General features: G+C 42.0%; 1 protein-coding gene across 2 annotated transcripts in view; it reads right to left on the bottom strand.

The window, feature by feature from the left end:
• Positions 1 to 6966: 6966 nt before the first annotated feature.
• OTUD7A (OTU deubiquitinase 7A) overlaps positions 6967 to 15813 on the bottom strand; it is a 468456-nt gene continuing 459609 nt past the window's right edge. For both annotated transcript variants that reach the window (XM_030188471.1, XM_030188476.1), the window contains exon 14: positions 6967 to 10539. In XM_030188471.1, the coding sequence (XP_030044331.1) occupies positions 9106 to 10539 (1434 nt within the window). In that variant the 3' untranslated portion in view covers positions 6967 to 9105. The remainder of the gene's footprint in view (positions 10540 to 15813) is intronic.

Raw genomic sequence — 15813 nt, 5'->3', positions numbered from 1 at the left:
GCTGACCGGAAGGAATATTATCCCGTAAGTGTCTGGGATGAAAACTTGAGTAGTCCATGTTTTAAGCAAACCCCAGTCCCGCCTTCGCTACGCTGCCGACACACCCCTGTGAACTTTGGTTATCCCTGCGATGGAAAGCAGTTGAGGATGCCCAAAATCGGCTTTCGATTTTGCCGATTTGGGTGACCCTGAGAGAAGGACGCCCATCTCCCGATTTGTGTCAGAAGATGGACACCCTTCTCTTTCGAAAATAAGCCTGATAGTTACTTTATAAACTTTCCAAATCATGTTGTACAAAACTGTTGTCGAGCATTTTTGCTGTGTAATCTACTTCAAGAAATTATAAATTGGCTGGTTTTCTTTGTAAATTACATATTAAGCTCAGGCTACTTTCCTGCATCAATGGGTGACATATATTAAATTAACTCCTCTCCCTAAGGCTGCAAATTTAGATTTGTCAGTTGCTAGTAATTTTAGATCTGTAGCTAGTATTCTCTTACTTACTAAACTGATAGAGACTATAGTCGGGTTATAGTTATCAAGATTTGTGGAAACTGGGCGGTAATCGTCATTCTACGCTTGTAGATAATTACTGCGCAGTTACTGTGTGAGACCTTACCGCTAAGTCAATGGGTGGTGGTAAGGTCTCAGACCCAAAATGGACACGCGCCAATTTTTATTCTGCCGCACATCCGTTTTTGGCAAAAATTTAAAAGGCCTTTTTTACATTTGCGCTGAAAAATGGACCTTTGTGCGTCCAAAACATGCACCTACACTAGTGCATCCCATTTTTCAGCGCACCTTAGTAAAAGGACCCCTTAGATTTTTCTTTATCGCTGGAGCCACAGGTAAATAATTTATAAAAGAAAGTCTTTTTTTTGACTTGGACAGTTTAGGACAATCTGTTGATGCTTTTTGGAAGCCCACTTTGCCTTACTGGTATAGAACTTGATTCTGACTCAAGTTACATTATTGTAATTCTATTCTGTGCTGGGGTATCACTCAAGTTCTTAAAGAAAATCCAGCTTCTTCAGACTACAGCTACTAGGTTGATTTTCAAATTAAAGAGATTTGATGTGGAGGGGCATAATCGAACGCAAACGCCTATCTCCATGGGCGTTTATCGCCGAAAACGGGTCCGTGAAGGGGCGGGCCAAACCATATTTTCAAAAAAATGGACGTTTTTGAGCTGGGTGTTTGTTTTTTTTAGCGATAATGGAAACTAAAAACACCCAGCTCAAAAACGTCCTAATCCAAGCCATTTGGTCGTGGGAGGGGCCAGGATTCGTAGTACACTGGCCCCCCTGATATGCCAGGACACCAACTGGGCACCCTAGGTCAGTGTGGTGGACTTCAGAAAAAGCTCCCACATGCATAGCTCCCTTACCATGGGTGCTGAGCTCCCAACCCCCCTCCCCCAAAACCCACTACCCACAAATGTACAACACTACCATAGCTCTTAGGGGTGAAGGGGGCACCTACATGTGGGTACAGTGGGTTTTGGAGGCCTCCCATTTACCAGCACAAGTGTTACAGGTGGTGGGGATGGGCCTGGGGCCACCTGGCTGAAGTGCACTGCGGTACTCACTAAACATGCTCCAGGGACCTGCATACACGCAGGCCTCTAGGACTTGTTGCTGCTGTATAACATTGGCACACCAGTTGACACCTGAAGACTAATCTCTCAGAAAACGTCCTTTATTGGAATAACCGCCTTTACTCACAGTTAACTGCAGATCACAGGTTGTGCCCCACTGGCGAGTCTCCCTGGTACTGAGATTAGCAGTAGGTCAGAGCAGGCAGAATGGTGTACAATGCCCTCTTTCAGCCACATTCAAGGTAAGAACTAAGTTCTCTAACGTGGCTAACACAGGAAAGGGAACTAAAACTGGCTTACAAAAATGGCCACTACCGCATGGACTACAACAGGAAACACAACAGGGCACACTCTGACCCAGTAGGCAGAGGGAAAAGCACCATGGGAGAAGAGCCTACCAACTACCAACATCGTGAGACTGTAACACAAGCTAATGAAATCACGGAGCCCAATACCCTACACCCACCACAATGCAATGCTGATGTGACCCTGTACTGCACCCGAGAGCCACATCTGACCCAGTGAAAGGCTGTGACAGGATCGAACACATTCTGCTGTCATGGAGATGGGTACGGCATTTGAGGCCGGCATACAGGCTGGAAAAAAAGTTTTTAAAGTGGGATTTTTTTTGGTGGGAGGGGGTTAGTGACCACTGGGGGAGTCCGGTGAGGTCATCCCCGATTCCCTCCAGTGGTCATCTGGGCAGTTGGGGCACTTTTTTGGGACTTGTTCGTGAGAAAAAAGGGTCCAAAAAAAGTGACCCAAAATCGCAGTCAAAACGCCTTTTTTTTTCCGATTATCAGCTAAAGACGCCCATCTCTCCTCAGCTGATAACCATGCCCCAGTTCCGCCTCCACCACACCTCCGACACGCCCCATCAACTTTATTCATTTCCGCGACGGAGTGCAGTTGGAAACACCCAAAATCAGCTTTCGATTATACCGATTTGGGCGCCTTTGCAAGAAAAACGCCCATCTCCCGATTTGGGTCGAAATAAAGGCGTTTTTCTTTTTCGATTATAAGCTGGTAGGTCAGTCGATTGTTTATAAGACTTCACTGGCTCCCAGGGCATGTACGGATTGTATTGAAATCATCATATTTCATTTTTAATTTTTTTAATGAAGCAGCACCCATGTATTTTACTCATTTGATACTCATTCCATCAAGCAAGAACATTTTTTGATCAATAGATTGCTTTTTGTTACATTCCCCCCCACCCCATAAGGGTGTTTGAGTTAAGAGAATACTTGAGATCTTTTTCTTTTCATGCTGCTCAGATCTGGAATAATATAGCTTCACTTGTCAAACAACCTACCTCTGTCTTTGAGTCATATTATTTCGCTTTTACATTAATGGATGTTGATTGATTGCAGGGTTGATATCTGCATTATTTTAATGTTAGACACTTTGAATCAGACTTCTGGGATTGAACTGGTTATAAATTCCTGAGATTGTGATTATTCTATAATGGGTTAGGAGAATCTTAATACTTACAGAATTGGAACTAAGCGTGCCCCTTTGTGGTGTCTTAATTTAGGCACCACTTTATAGAATTGCCTCCAACTTACATATCACAAAGAGCAAGGCAACACCTCTTTGGGGGAAAGTTTTCAGAACAAGATCAGTGCATCAATGACCTTATAATCACAGAACTAAGGAGGTCATTTCCTAATGGCCAGAGCACCTACAGCATTTTATTCCAATGGGCCATACAGCAGATAGCACGTTACTCATTAGTAAATTACTCCATATAATAAGACATCTGAAGTTAAAATGAGCACATTGAAACCTACTTAACAGGACTTATGTTTAACTTGCTATAAAAAATAATTATACAGCCTCTCTGTCATCATCACTTTATCATTCTATCACATCAAACCCTGCCCTTTCCCTTCACACAACCATTGTAAGGTATTTCATATGAACATAAGCATTGCCATACGGTTTCCAACAGTGGCCAATCCAGGTCACAAGTACTTGGCAAGATCCCTAAAGATTAAAGCAGATTTTATGATGCATACAGTGGCGTAACAAGGGGGGGGGGGGGGCGGTCCGCCCCGGGTGCACACCACTGGGGGGGGTGCCGCGCGCCAGTCAGCTTCGTTCGTTTCCATGCTCCCTCTGCCCCAGAACAGGAAGTGACCTGTTCCAGGGCAGAGGGAGCATGGAAACGAACTAAGCTGACCGGCGCACGGCACCCCCCCAGCGGCGTACACCCGGGGGGATTCTTTCGCTGGGGTGTGGGTCACACTGCACTGGGGGGGGGGAGGGCGCTGCACCCGGGGGACGGGGCGCATCAGCGATCCGCCCTGGGTGTAAGCCCCCCTAGGAACGCCACTGGCTGCATATCCTAGAAATAAGCAGTGGATTTTCCCAAGTCCATTTTATTGATCACTTATGGACTTTTCTTTTATGAAATTATCCAAACCTTTTCAAACCCCAAGCTAATTTCTTTTACTGCATTTTTTGGAAATGGATTCAGAGTTTAATAACACATTGAGTGAAGAAATATTTTCTCTAATTTGTTTTAAATTTACTACTTAGTAGATTCATTGCGTGCCCTCTAGTCCTTGTATTTTTGGAAAGAGTAAACAAGCGATTCATATCTACCTATTCCACTCCACTCAGTATTTTATAGACGTCTATCTTATCTCCCCTTAGCCATTTTTTTCTCCAAGCTGAAAAAGTCTAGCCTTTTTAGCCTTTCCTTACCAGGAAGTCGTCCCATCTCCATTATCATTTTTGTCACCCTTTGCATTTTTTCTTATTCTGCTATATCTTTTTAAAGATGCAGTGACCAGAACTGGATACAATATTGAAGGTGCGGTCGCACCATGGAGCAATACAATGGCATGATATTCTGTTTTTTTTCCATTCCTTTCCTAATAATTCCTAATATTCTATTTGCTTTCTTAGTCACTGTTGCACAACGAACACAAGGGTTTCAACATATCATCAATGACACCTACGTCTTTTTCCTGGGCAGCAACTCCTAGGGTGGAACCTGGAATCATGTAGCTACAGTTTGGGTTCCTCTTTCCTATAGGTATCACTTTGCATTTCCTCATATTAAATACCATCTGCTATTTGGATTCCCAGTCTCCCAAGCTCATAAGGTCCTCTTGTGATTTATGAACTTTGAATAACTTTGTGTTATCGGCAAATTTAATTACCTCACTAGTTATTCCCATTTCTAGATCATCTATATATATAAAACTCACCCTCAACGTTCTATTGTCTGACGTCACTGAAGCCAAGGTTCGTATGTTCGAAGCTCTGAAGCCACGAAAATCACAGTGTCTGGGCCCCGCCCTCGCATCAAACATTATGACTGAGGGCGGAGCAGATTCTCACCTCCAATGTTCTACTCAGGCCACAAACTCCGGATTTCCACACTGTAGCTCTGCTCCGCCCTCGCGTCAAAACGCGATGATGTCGAGGGCGGGGCATGAAAACCTCCACCCACACAGAGCTACGACAACGGAAACAACAGCGGCGCACGAACCAGGTAAAACCGCGACGAGCCATGCAGGGCTAACAAACCGTGTCGCTCCTGCCCCTCACCAGAAATGAGCCACCCGCCGCCAGAACCATGTCGGGCCCCCCCCAAGGAACAACAGCGGCGCAGATGACGGTCCTGCCCCCTCCCCCCGCCACACACAACACTCACAAACAACATGACCCCGCTCCTGCAAAAAACAAACACATCTTCCCCCTGAAACGGAGACATCCAAAAGGTCAGAGGGAGGCAGGCAAGCAGGCAGCCAGCCTCAACTTCTGAGGGAGCCAGCCAGCCAGCCAGCCTCAACGTGGTGCAAGGGAAGAAGGGAGGGAGCCAGATGCATCATGCTGGCAGTGGCAGCAGGGAGGGAGCCAGATTGAACAACACAATGCGACGGATGACCCTGAAAGGCTGAGGGAATGGGACTCACCACCCTCAGGCAGGGAAGGGGGGGAGGGGAGGAAAGGGGTGGGAATGACGGGGGTGGGGAGTGAACACAGGGGGGAAAAGGAAGGAGGGGGAACCCTGCCACACACTCTCATTCTCACACACACACAGACTCATGCTATGTCAAACCACACACACTACCGCAATCACGCTGTCTCTCTCTCTCACACAGTCACTCACACACACACTCTCCCAAACATACACACTACCATGAAACCCTTGCTAGCGCCCGTTTCATTGCTCTCAGAAACGGGCCTTTGTTTACTAGTTTATAAATAAGTTAAAAAGCAGCAGTTCCAGCAAAGACACCTGGGGAACCCCAATCGTCTCCATTGAGAATACTTGACTATTTAATACTACTCTGTTTTTCTTTTAACCAGTTCTTAATCTATAACAGAACACTATCTCCTATCCCATGACTTTCTAATTTCTTCAGGAGTCATTCATGAGATTCTTTGTCAAATGCCTTTTGAAAATCCAAATACACAATATTCACTGGGTTCACCTTTATCCACGTTTATTCACCCCTTCAAAGAAATGTAGTAGATTGGTGAGGCAAGATTTCCTTTAACTAAATCCATCTTGGCTGTGTCTCCTTAATCCATGGCTATGTATATGCTTTTGCTCATTATTTGGACCTGAGAAAAAGGAGTATCACCTCTTGAAAATTAGTATAGAAATGGACTTCCTATAAATTAGTGGAAAACAAGCCATCACCTTTTTTTTTTTCAAATTTATTAACCTTTATTTCGTATCCATTCAAGTGGACTGACACAGCAACCATACTATTTCATTTGAATTCAAAAATTTCATGACAGAGGAGCTAGAAGATGGCTACAATTTTTCTAAGAGAAACAATCCTATTTATGCCTTTTTTTTCTACCTTGTATTTGTGATGCCCTTAATTGTCTTCTACCTCTGTCCTTGGATTCTTAAGTTAATAAACCAATTATACATTGTTAAGTGCTGATGTGCATTAAGAATGGACAGGAACTGAGTTGATGCTTTGATGGGTTTTAACCAAAACATGGTTCCATTAATTCAACAAAGAAAATCTGAACTATGATGTGTATGACGATGGAATTGCTTTGCTGATCAGAGAATCAAAAGGGAGGGAAAAGATATGAAAAAAAAGTTTCAATAAAAACCATTTGTATATTTGAATTTTCATTTAACATTTGAATGCATAACAATAAATAAGGTTCATATCTTATGAGAATGTTTACAAAGCGTTCCTGTTCAAGGTTCTTTTCTACCAACAATTCTGAAGTTAGTCTACTAAAATGACAACCCTGTTCAATAAAGGCGCAAAATATTGCTCTGTAGCATATTTTGAAAATAATATAAAAATAATTTCTATATTACAATTTAAACTTGGCTTGTAAAATTCCAACATAATACAGCCAAAAATCTACAAACAGAATACACATACAAACACCTTTTTTTCAACAGTATACTTTTTTTTTTATCATATACATAGGTAATTAATGTGCAAATAAACTGAAAGTAGTGTAAATTATGAAAATCAGTTCCTATCAATGTTTTAGAAGTCCATTTTGGTGATAAGTCTCTGAAACATCAATAAAGACACCTGCAGTACACTGAAACACAGTTATAATGAACTAAGCTGAAAAGCCACTTACAGTCAAGGTCAGTTATTTTGTTGGCCTGGGGCTTGCTATTCCTTACTGTAATTCTTAGTATTCCTAAAAGGGCATGAGGACATAATGCAGTTTGAAATTCTGCCAGCTCTCTCTCTCTCTCCATTGTCTATTGGCTTGTGTTCATTATATAGGGGCACAGATTCATTGCACAACTGACTGTACGCTAGTTTGCTAGAACATGATGTGACATGCCACTTCATAAATCTGTTTCAGCAAAATATAAAAGGAAATTGTTTGCTCTGAAAAAACAAACTCCACTATGACCAACAGGTGTCAAAACATGCTAATACCATTAGAGCAGCAGACCATACAGGTATTCAACTAATCTTACTATGAAAATACCATTAAGGGCGGTAGTTATCAATGACAGTCACCACAAGTCATGCTATTTCAGCACAGGGTCCCATTTTATGCAATGAGACCCTGTGATAAAATAGCATGACGTGCTAAAATAACCTGTTTTAACAGTAGCCCACATTGATAACTTCCCCTCTAAATCTTATGAAATGCACTTTCACAAATCTTTATGTCATTTCATTATGCTCTCATCAAAGGCAAAGCAACAGGTAATGGAGATTTGGCCTTTCTACTGCAGGCTTACTTTCTACTGACGATAGGAAACAAGATGACTCTAAATGGTGCACTATCGTGGTACGCACAGAATTAACCCACTTGGAGACACTGTCCCCAAAAGAAGTGCATCTTGCAACACAGAATCCCTCTAAGTGTACGCTGCTTCTGAACTAATCCAGATTACATCAATATTGACCGTCTTAAGAAAGCCCTAGAGGACCTCCCCCATAATACAGAAAAACCTTGAGTGCATAAATAAATGTTTGCATAGCAATTGTGAAGACAGTAGAAGTACATTAGAAAAATGTTTTTGCTAATCTACTCAACAGTAGCTCTTTTTTATGTGCATTCAGCAGTTTTTACATTTCCTGCGCTAATGGCAACATATTCTTACTTAGAAAAGGAACTGTGTATGACCAAAGAAATGTTCACCAAATCACACACCCATGCACCTATTATAGCTGAAGACAGAGCAGCTAAATGAAGTTAAATATCAGGGGCTCCTCCAAACCAATAGCAATTTCAGGATGAACCCAGATGCACAATGAGGTGCAGTAAATGAGTAGAGCTTGGTGCTACTCCAATCACACCCTGATCTTCCTTCCTGTTTTACCTACTTCTTTTGGTCCATCTCTCCCACTAGTGGTTAAATAATTAATTTATTCTAAAGTGTTGTCTACCAGGTGATTTTATAGGGCAATATACAGTTAATGAGATAACTGCCTTGAAGGACCACACATGTATTTAAGCACTGCTGACTCTTCAGGAGTTAAATTGGAAATTCTGAGACCTTCCACTGCTGATTAAATACATACAATGTAATATACTGTGAGGTGTCATAATATCAAGAATTATGCAAAATCTACATAAAACTGTTAACCTCCAAAATGATTTAATATTGAGGAAAAATATCCTTTTGATGGCTATGGTATCTCAAATTCTGAGCAGATACTAGGTTAGTATATCATCCCCAATATCACTATTCTGACTTTGCTTTCCCTTTTCCCTAACCCTCTACTACCTGAGTAATATCAGTGTAAGTTCAGGCACCGTTAGTAAGTTATGACCAAACATATACACAGCACTGACAAAGGAGTAAACAACCTTTCAGCTTTCTGGTGTATATAAAAAGACACACTGACAAAATGGAAAATAAATCTCTTTTTATGATAAAGTTGTCATCTAACTTTTGCATCAACCCTCAGAAAAGCAACACGCTTCACATTTTCTGCCTGTTTAATAATATGTTTTGCTCACACTCATTCACTCTAACTTTGCAAGTAGAAAAGAAATGGTGAAACTAAGTTGTTCAGGGAAGATCTTCAATGCCTGTGCACCTTGTTTTCTCTCTCCCGCCGTTTTAACTCCTCTTTGTAGCAGTAAGAACAGTAATTTTCAGTCTCAGGGCGGCCATAAAAGGAGCAGTTCTCCTTTTTACAGCGGCTCTGATGGAGAGAATATAATGGGCAAACTGTGCTTCTGCCTCTGTTTTTATCATTGTTCAACCATGTCTGGGGAGCTTCCTCATCAGCATATTCTAAACAGTCTCTAACGTCATTGGTGTTAAAACCATTGGTATAGGTCTGGGATTTCTGTTCAGTGGGCACGGCATAGGTCAATGACTCTACTGTATTCACTGTGCGAATGCCCGAAATTCGGGCTGGGCTGTAGCTCTGAGAAGACAATGATCGGTTCTGCTGGGGGTAAGTGGCACATGTTTTCAAGGTACCAACAACTGGTTTGTAGCTGTCATCTTGGAAGTCTGATGGCTTTGAGCTGACATCATGCAGGTGGATAACGCTTTGCCTTTGAACAGGTGGAGTATGGCTATAATGAGCAGATACTGGAATGGGTCCATTTTTCTTAGAACTGTTGCTGGGAGATGAAAAAGATCCAGCAGTGGGACTACTGCGATCTTTTAGTTTTAAAACCAGTTGAGTTGTATGGCTTTGAGGCAAGATTGGTGATGCCCTTTCCTGAGAAGAGGAATCCAGCTTCTCTTTCCCAAATGTTTCTTGGTCCAGCTTCCTACAAGAAGATCCACTAAGAGCAGCCTTCTTTTCTGCCTCCTTTCTTTTCTGTTCTTGTTCTGCATTGAAGCGTTCTTGGGCACTGGTCAGATAAAAACCGATCATCTCCTCATGAAATTGATGTCTATGGCTAGTCAGAAGAAGACCTGCAAAAATGAATTTGCGTTCACCTTGCATGGCAGCTCTCAAGATGTTAAGGCTGAGCTTCACATCTGTACTGTACTTCCAGGGGTCTGACTGCTTATCTAGCAGGGATTTTGTGTTTATTTTATCCACAGGAGATATGCTTGCCTTGTCTGTTGGAGAAGGGCTCATTGTTTTTTCTGAAGGAGACGTGCTGGCAGACTGCCCAGACTCCTCTTTACTGCCTTTGCGAGATTTAGATTCTTTCTTTTTCACTTTGTCCATAGAGTCCCCATTCTTCCCATTCGCTGAATTTGTCCTGTTTATTTTGCCATGTACCAGGCCTCCAAGCCCTCCCATGTTCTTTTTCAGCTTAATACCCAATGTTTTACTAAGACTCCCCAGTTTATTAGCAACTGAATCAGTCCTATTCTTCTCTTTCTCCTTCCTCTGTTTCTCCTTTTCTTTTTCTTTGCCATTTTTGCCATTGTTGATATTGGAATTACTACAAATAGAATCACGGTCGGAGTCCATTGAATCTGCCAGAGACTGAACATCATCACCCACAGACGCTGTAGGAGATTCTGGTTGAGCCAAAGGAGCCTGCAAAAAGAGAAATCAGGAATAGGTTAACTTTGATGAATATCAATTTTATAAAGAGACGTTGGTTTCTTAAAATACATCCTACACTGTTTACTACTGAAAATTAGTTTTATAACGTTACCATACCAAAGATGGAATGTTTGCTCATTATTCAACTAAACTTTTTAGCTGTTTTAAAAGAAGTCAGCAGCTAAGAGACCCAAACCAGATCCTGAAAGAACAGTGAAAGCATCAGTACTTAGTGAAACATCTTGACAAAGATAGGTTGCTTCCCACCAAGGGCTATCAGAGAGCACCTCTGACACTTTTGGGCAAGGCAGAAGGACAACAAATGCAGAGATTCACAGCTGCTTCTCAGGGACCAGCACAGGAGGCTCAGAGGAAAGCTCCTTACTTACACTTTGGAGTCATGAAGGAAAATGAATAAGGCAAAAAATAAGCTCTAGACCTCTCAAGAGCATGTCCTATCCTGAAGACACCATGCAGTAAACATTTCATGATTATGGCAGTATTCAACACAGAAATTCTCCATTTTCAAGGGAATGGGGGCCAAAATGCTCTTGAGCAGTCTAGAGCTTATTTTTTGCCTTATTCATTTCCCTTCATGACTCCAAAGTGTAAGGGGAAGATAAGGAGCTTTCCTCTGAGCCTCCTGTGCTGGTCCCTGAGAAGCAGCTGTGAATCTCTGCATTTGTTGTCCTTCTGCCTTGCCCCAAAGTGTCAGAGGTGCTCTCTGATAGCCCTTGGTGGGAAGCAACCTATCTTTGTCAAGATGTTTCACTAAGCACTGATGCTTTCACTGTTCCTATAGGACCTGGTTTGGGTTTCAAGGTGTAGCAGGGTGGGATCAATTCAGCCAAAGTGCCGAGTCTGTTCTCGCTACTCAGAAGAATGAATACAGGAGAATTCCCCTCTCCTGCAACATCAACTGCATCTGCAGGGAGACCGATTGTTAAATGGAGCATGTTGCAATTTTTAAGGAGGACTTTCCTGATTTGAGATAGGAGCTGGTACTGTGTGGGTATGCAATTTTTCTTGTTCTGCCAGACCTGAAGCACAAGATACTGTCACTTACCACCGAGATGACTACTTTGGAGCAAAGATCTAAAAGACTGGTAGCTACTGGCTCCGTGCTTGTGAAAGACAATTTGCTAGTACAACATAATTTCAGTTTGAGAATTGTGAATTTCTCTAGAGTAACCTTGGAAGCTCCTTTAGATACTCTTAGGAAGTATTCCACTGAAATGCTGAAGATCCTTTGTAAAGCTATGTCTCCAGTGGGAAAGTGTCATTATTTGCTATCAAAGATGAGGTGGGAGAACAAAATGATCTGAGTCTCTCTAGTAACTACTTTGGATTTGATAGCAATTTTGGAAACTTGGGAATAAAGAGCAGGACAAAGCTATACTCTAGGTGACCTTAATCTGAGCAGAATAGGGAAAGGATTTTCCACATGTAGTTTCCCTATTTCTGGGACAATAATCTGTAAAGTGATTCAAGGCAGGGGGAAAAAAACCTTCCTATGCCAAGAAGCTAGCACCCCCTTTGGTGTGCGAAATTTTGTCAGATTCCATTGTAAATGTCTTATATAACGAATAACAGTAGTCAACATATCCAAGGGGACTAGCATACTTAGGGGAATGTTAGTAAGTTGCGTTAGCATTTTTAACGAGCCTGTAAATTTAAAGCGCGTTAAACGCTAACACACCTATACATTTCTGTGAGTGTGTTAGTGTTTAACGCACGTAGACCATTTACGTGTGTTAAAAACACTAACGCGTCCATAGTGCCGCTTAGTAAACCTAGCCTCCAATATTAAGGTCCAACCTCACTGAACCTTTTTGCCTGTATTTCATGTGAACTTTAAGATAAGTTTTATACCTTATATTTTTGGAACAAATAAGGTGAATGTGAAAAGTTAGATGCTTCATGATGACTTAAAAGTCTTTGATAGAGTGTTTTTCAGCAAGTGACAGGATCCACCCTATCAAGAAGACATAAGACATAAAATTGTCTTTAATGGGGTTCTGAGGCTTGCCTTTCTCAGGGCACAGACCATAGAAGTCTGCCCAGGCTTTTTCCTCTTATTTATAAATTTCTTCAAAAAATTAAAGATGATTCTTGCATAGTAACATAGTAAATGACGGCAGATAAAGACCTGTATGGTCCATCCAGTCTGCCCAACAAGATAAACTCATTTTACATGGTATGTGATACTTTATATGTATACTCGAGTTTGATTTGTCCTTGCCTTTCTCAGGGCACAAACCGTAGAAGTCTGCCCAGTACTGTTCTTGTACTAAGTTCTGAAGCTAACATCGAAGCCCCTTAAAATTTACACTCCAACCCATCCCTATCTATTCAGTCACGATCAGGGCGTAGACCGTAGAAGTCTACCCAGCTCCCGTTTTGTTTCCAATTACCGGCGTCGCCACCCAATCTTCGCTAAGATTCCACGGAACCATTCCATCTAAACAGGATTCCTTTGTGTTTATCCCACGCATGTTTGAATTCCATTACTGTTTTTAACTCCACCACCTCCCGCGGGAGGGCATTCCACATATCCACCACCCTCTCCGTGAAAAAATACTTCCTGACATTAGTCCTGAGTCTGCCCCCCTTCAACCTCAATTCATGTCCTCTAGTTCTACCGCCTTCCCGTCTCTGGAAAAGGTTCATTTGCGGATTAATACCTTTCAAATATTTGAACGTCTGTGTCATGTCACCCCTGTTTCTCCTTTCCTCCAAGTTATACATGTTCAGGTCAGCAAGCTCGTATTTTTTCAGCTACTTGTTTGGAGAACCATATAGGCTTCCTGCTTCTCTTGTTTTTGTTTACTTTCCTCACAAAAAGATCAGTCGCCATATTTACTACTACTATTTAACATTTCTAAAGCGCTACTAGGGTTACGCAGCGCTGTACAATTTAACATAGAAGGACAGTCCCTGCTCAAAGAGCTTACAATGTAAAGGACAAATGTACAGTCAGACAAGTAGGGGTCGTCAAACTGGGGCAGTCTAGATTTCCTGAAAGGTATAAAGGTTAGGTACCTTTAGCTTGGACCACTGTTTTTCCACTTCTCCTACGCCTTCCCACGCCAACAGCTCCTTCTTCAGGTATTCCCCTATTTCATCAAAATCAGTACATCTGAAATCCAGTACTTTGAGTTTTGTGCGTCCGCACTCCACCTTTGCCCTTATATCAAACCATACGGTGTGATGATCATTATTACATAGGTGGGCACCCACCCGGATATCAGAAACACTACCTCTATTAGTAAGCACTAGATCCAGCATCGACCCTTTCCTCGTGGGTTCCGTCACCAGTTGTCTGAGCAAGGCACTTTGACAGGCATCTACAATCTCCCTACTTCTTTCCGATTCCACCGACGGGACGTTCCAATCCACATCAGAAAAACTGAAATCTCCCAACAGTAGCACCTCCCCTTTCATACCAATATCTTCTATCAGATCCTTGTCTAACTTCTCCGTTTGCGCAGGAGGTCTGTAGGTAACTCCTGTGTGGATACAGGTTGTCTTCTCTTTCCAGGATGATCCATAAAGCTTCTTCTTTTCCCCAGGTTCCCCGCATTTCAGCCGCTCTGATATTCTCTCTCACATACAGAGCCACTCCTCCACCTCTTCGGCCCTCTCTATCCTTCCTAAAAAGATTATAGCCCAGTATGGTCACATCCCATTCATGAGAATCGTTGAACCACATCTCCGTAATAGCAACAATATCCAAGTTTTCTTCAAACATCAGGGCTTGCATCAGTAGTGGAGTGAGCTTTTGTTTTTGTGTTTATAACCTGTATGTGTTTCCCATGCCTTTTTGAATCCTGTCATTGTTTTGGATCTCAACACTTTCTGTGGAACAGCATTCAAGGCATCCACCCCCTTGTCTGTGAAAAAGTATTTTCTGATGTTGCTTTTAAAACTTCCCTCTTGGCAACTTCATGTCTTCTAGTTCTATAGTGGTATATGTTAAAAGACCCAAGATCTGAAAAAGGGACCTCAGGGGTCTTGAAGGTTCAAAGTCCAATGACAATTTTTATGTTGGCCCAATAAGATTCCTCACACTTACCCTACTGGCATTTTTTAAAAATCATTTCCAGAACCTTCTAGCCTTATGAAGTCTCTCAGCATGTCTCAGTTAAGTTGGTTTGAACAGAAAGGGCTGGGTTTTTTTTTAATGGATAGGAAACTACTGTACTGAGTATTTTTACAATTATTTTACTCACGTTACATGAAGTTTATATTGCTGATAACTGTAGTATATTGGCAAAGGCCTCATTTAAACTTAATGATTTTGTTTTATGTGATGATAAAAGATATTAGCAACTGGTAGAAACTTTCCTGTTTTACCCTCAACTCTGCTTTTATTGATTTATGTCTTTGATGCCATGCAATTAGACTACTTACATGCTCCTGCGAAGTGTATCCACAAACCAAGGGAATCAAAATCACTCACATAACTTATATAATAATGTGCATACACAGTGTAATCAGTTAAAATGGGAGTGGAGGAGTAGCCTAATGGTTAGGGCAGCAGATTTTGATCCTGGGGGACTGGGTTCAATTCCCACTGCAGCTCCATGTGACTCTGGGCAAGTCACTTAACCCTCCATTGCCCCAGATACAAATTAAGTACCCGTACATACTATGTAAACCACTTTGAATGTAGTTGCAAAAAAAACCCCTCAAAGAAATGCAGTATATCAAGTCCCAATTCCTTTCACGTTCCCCTTAAAATAAAGATTAAACACCTCAGAAATATAATTCACCCATGAAGATAGCCTGGTAACTAAATAGGGTGGACAAGTTTTTTCATTCATCAGGTCCTTCACACTGCAAACCAAGGGGCCTTTTTACAAAAGCGCAGTGAAAAATGGCCTGCGGTAGTGTAGATATGTGTTTTGGGTGCGCGCAGAATCATTTTTCAGCACACCTGTAAAAAATGCCTTTTTAAAAATTTTTTGCCGAAAATGGATGTGAGGCAAAATGAAAATTGCTACGCATCCATTTTGGGTCTGAGACCTTACTGCCGCCTAGCGGTAAGGTCTCATGTGGTAACCGGGCGGTAATGGTCTACACACGTAAAATGCCGATTACTGCCCGTGCGCCAGAAATGAAATTACCCCGTAAACGCTTATGTGGCTTAGTAAAAGGGCCCCCAAAGCCCTTAACCAACGTTTCCTTCACAAAAAGCAGTGTGGAAGAGCAAACAAACAAATGAATACACTGTGAAAAAGCACTAACATCAGTGGCGTAGGA

This window comes from Microcaecilia unicolor, chromosome 1, assembly GCF_901765095.1.
Source record: "Microcaecilia unicolor chromosome 1, aMicUni1.1, whole genome shotgun sequence".
NCBI classification, from domain to species: domain Eukaryota; kingdom Metazoa; phylum Chordata; class Amphibia; order Gymnophiona; family Siphonopidae; genus Microcaecilia; species Microcaecilia unicolor.
Note: the sequence above shows the minus strand (reverse complement) of the source record. Positions and strands in the feature narration are given on the sequence as shown.